The 4262-nt window shown below is 37.6% G+C and overlaps 1 protein-coding gene across 2 annotated transcripts; it reads left to right on the top strand.

The window, feature by feature from the left end:
- Nucleotides 1–338: 338 nt before the first annotated feature.
- LOC116004402 (E3 ubiquitin-protein ligase RNF149-like) lies at nucleotides 339–3895 on the top strand. 2 transcript variants are annotated; one of them, XM_031244441.1, is made up of 2 exons: nucleotides 339–1169; nucleotides 3510–3895. In XM_031244441.1, exon 1 carries the CDS (start codon nucleotides 416–418, stop codon nucleotides 1151–1153), a length of 738 nt encoding a protein of 245 aa, XP_031100301.1. In that variant the 5' UTR covers nucleotides 339–415; the 3' UTR covers nucleotides 1154–1169; nucleotides 3510–3895. The 2 variants fall into 2 exon arrangements, with proteins under 2 accessions (XP_031100301.1, XP_031100299.1); XM_031244439.1 differs by having other exon boundaries at nucleotides 341–1169; nucleotides 3477–3895.
- Nucleotides 3896–4262: the final 367 nt, after the last annotated feature.

Below are 4262 nucleotides of genomic sequence, written 5' to 3'. Positions count from 1 at the left end.
GACTGAGATTATATCCATATATATAGCGTATATGATAGGAGAAATATGAGTAATAATATGCTATACAGGTGAACGGACAATTTTACCCCTTCATTTGACCTTAATTCAATCAAAATTTGACTAAAGGACCGACATTGGAAAGAATTTGAAAGTAAAGGGAATTAAATTATCCAAATTAAAAGTCGGGGACTAATTTTGAAAAATTAACATAATCGGAATACCATTGCTGTAATTAACTCTTTAAATAATGTAATAAGTTGCGTCAATCCGCGCGTTACACACGCAACAATTTTCCGCTACATCTACACCAATTTCTCCATGGATAAATGTGGGCAATTGGCAGTCCATATTTAATGATTTAATTAATTAATAACTCATCCAAAAATAGAAAAAAGTGGGCAGAGAGAGTGATATTATGTCGTCGACGGAGGCCACCGCCGCCGCCGCCGCCGCCCTCATTTCCTCATCCTCCGCCGCCTCTTACCGCCGCTCTTACCAGTGTTACCACTGCAATCATGCTTTCCATATCACAGCCACCGCCGGCACCACGCCTTTCCGCTGCCCACGCTGCTACCAACGCCACCTCCTCCCTCACCACACCATAGCCCTAACCTCCGCCCCCAACCCCTCTACTCCGCCGCCTCCGCTTCACAATTCTCTCGCTCTCGATTCCTCCGACTCCGATTCCGACTGGACTGACTCGGAGGACTCCTTCTTCGAGTTCAGCTCCTCGCATAACCCCCGATCCCCGACTCTTAAATCCATCGTCGACTCACTCCCCCTTGTAACGATCGCCGATTCCTCTTCGTGTTCGATTTGTATGGACGAGTTTGAAGTCGGCACCGGCGCCAGTCAACTCCCCTGCGACCACTTCTTCCACAAGGATTGTATTGTTCCTTGGCTCAATCGCAGCAACACTTGCCCCCTTTGTCGCCACAAATTGCCCAAAGAGGAGGAGGAGCCCGAGAAATCGTCCTACTCCCATTGGGGGCTCAGTGCGGAGGAACTCGAGGCTATTGAAGTCGCGGAATATGATCTCGAGAGATCACTGGCAAGAATCGTTGGCGCTAGTGTTGATGATAATAGTGGATGGATTGTTGATCCAATGCGCGATGCCGATGGTGATACTTTGATGCTTGATGCAGCATTGTGATGCTTTTGTATATTCGGTATGTGTTAATCAATTCATTTATTCCAGAATCATCTTAAAGTTGTACCAATATGCTCATATTTTGTATTGGTTTCTTATGTTAATTTATGGAATAAAATGCTGCCTTCAATCTATGCCTGCCCAAAATCTTTAGTCTGTGCTCTTTTGTTCATTGTAAATGCCTATTGCTTAGTCTGAAACAAGGTGTCAGGTGGAATGAAATTGGGGGTAGTTGAGTATCATTCTTGAGGTGGGTCAAGAATGCAACTTTCATGTACCACTGTTATTGGTTCAACATGTTTTTGACATTATCTTAATCTTTGGAGAAATAGGGAGTTTGAACTTTATTATGGTGGTTTTGGTAATCATAAGTGGAAGCTTGTGCAATAGATTGTTAAGCTATTTCATTTTACTAATCTTGTTCCTTGAAATGCTATTGGTATTTAGGTTTGTGCAGAGTAGAAATTATCCGTTTATTATATAAAGCAACAACTTTTTATCATTACTTAAACATTTAGTATGTGTTCTTTTGTTCATTGTAAATGCTTATTGCTTTGTATGGAACAAGGTGTCAGCTGGAATGAAATCGGGGGGGTAGTTGAGTATCATTCTTGAGGTGGGTCAAGAATGCAATTTTCATGTACCACTGTTATTGGTTCAACATGTTTTTGACATTATTATAATCTTTGGAGAAATAGGTAGTTTGAACTTTATTATGGTTGTGGTTATGGAAATCACAAGCGGAAGCTTATGCAATAGATTGCTAAGCTATTTCATTTTACTAATCTTGTTCCTTGAAATGCTATTGGTATTTAGGTTTGTGCAGAGTAGAATTTATCAGTTTATTATATAAAGCAATGACTTTTTATCATTACCTGAACATTTTGCTCCACACAATTGAGAGATGAATGGTGTGAAGAAAGCCAAGAAACTGAAAAGAAAACAATTGAATCTGGCTTGTGGTGTTATCTCCCAGTGAACCCCTGGTACATCGCCTTGCCTACATATAAATTGCACTTTACTTTGGGCAAGGTTGAATTATCATAAACTTCAACTTTAGGGGTTATTAGAAAATGGAAAGAGCTGGATAATTGTGTTTTATGCAGATGTACTTTTTCTAGTTTTCCCCCATCTGTGGCTAGCTGCCTATGGTTGTTTCTTTTTTTTTTTTTTTCCCCGGTGGGGGTTGTGGGCTGAAGAAGTTAATTGGTGGCTGTATTTGGTTCCATGATTGTGGAAGATCTCTGGTCTTGCTATAGCTCTTAGGTTTTCTGAGATGTGAAATCACAAATGTTTGAGATTAAAATGAGATATAGAATAAGCAAACAATAATTTGTAGCAATGAGAATACTTAAGTGAGGGTGAATTAGAAGTTTCTTGGCTTGTAGTGTGAAACTACACTCTTACTCTAAATAAACATTATTGATTCATTCTATACTCACACCAATTCAGTTCGGTAGTTCATACAGCTAACTCTAAAGACTCTGATCCAAATGGTGGGGAGCTGAGTTTATATATAGATTGATATTTTGATAAAACCTAAACCATATTAACTATTCCCAAACTCCTGATTCTTGGGTTATCTTCTAGCTATACATTCAACTTAGGGTGAGGAGCAAAATAAAAATTTGCAGCTCCCAAATGGCAATTTTGATAGTCAATAGTTGTCGTAAAACCCTATAGAAAATAGCCTTGCCTTTGTTAAAATGCTTCTCATAGTATAATGTGAATTGGTTGATAGTTGTTGGCAACATTATATTCTTTATGCTACTTAAGTTTGGAGGAACATTGCTTTATGTAATATACATTCCTTAGACTTAGAGACAGCTTGAAAGCTACCTTAACTCCCTATGTAACCCAACAATTGAAGCAGAGACCAATAAACAACTAGAGAAATTTAGAAATTTAACCAATCCCCAATAACTTAAGTAAATTAGGAAAATTAATTTAATTAATCCAAATTAACTTAGCCAAATGATCTTGATTGATATAACTGGCTCAATTGCTTAATTGATAGATCCAAGCAATTTGAACAACACAGTTGACACAGAGTTTGAGTAGATATACAATCCAATAGAACACTCAACCCGATTGATAGGAAACCCAATCGGGTATGTGACTAAATCAATGTTATGGTAGTGAAAGAGTGATGCCGAAGTTGCAGGATCCTTCCTTCAGTACCCAATTTTATTTGTATTCTTAATTTATTTTTATTTTTGTTGAAAGTGTTCAGCCTCCTTTTGATGTGTTGTGAGATTTTATATTGAATTGAGAATTGTACGTAAAACTGTTAACTATCGTTATTTGACATCATTAACATCATCAGGTCTCTGTCGTATCTACATTTGGTTTACTACAGGCGAAGCTGACCTCGGGACTAGTTGAATAGCAATGCCAAATGCTACAGGATGAGGGATCAAGGATAATGGCTTGTTTTTTTTTGGCTTCAATGGAACAATACTCATCACCTACTGTTCTAGTGAAGATAGCTCAAGAAACTTTCCTTTGGGAGTTCAGTAGTCTAATGCTGTTTGCCTCAAGCCATCAACCCCAACTTAGGATGTGTTTGGGAGAGCAGAATCTCACCGCTCTCCCAAATGTACCCTTATTGTTATTCGTAGGGTATAGAAGTTGACATGGAATAATGGATTGGATTGTCTGTTTGTCACCCAACCAGGATATGTATATGTGTACACATGTTTGATTGTTTAGAGGAATAAAATCATAATTTTTTTGTTGGAAGCATCTACTTGAAGCAGCTAGTTGCAGTACATGGTTAATGGGGCATGGGCATGCCTAGTACGGCTATGCACACTTTGGTAAAAGTTCCATTAACCGATCAAATTGAAGAATTTCGGTTAACTGTTTTTTAACCGAAATATTTTGGTTCGGTTAATAATTAAAGGTTTTATAAAATTTTGGTTAATGGATAATTTGGTTCGAAAATATCAGTAACCGAATCAATCAATCGGTTAATCAAAATTTATATGTGTATGTATATTCTTTGGTTAACTATTATTTATAATTACAATTTTTATGCTTCTATATTTGTAGTGTTGTTATTGTATGGTTTTTCTATATTTTTTTTATAGATTTATTGTTGTAGGTATTG

This window comes from Ipomoea triloba, chromosome 14, assembly GCF_003576645.1.
Source record: "Ipomoea triloba cultivar NCNSP0323 chromosome 14, ASM357664v1".
Taxonomy (NCBI): Eukaryota; Viridiplantae; Streptophyta; class Magnoliopsida; order Solanales; family Convolvulaceae; genus Ipomoea; species Ipomoea triloba.
Note: the sequence above shows the minus strand (reverse complement) of the source record. Positions and strands in the feature narration are given on the sequence as shown.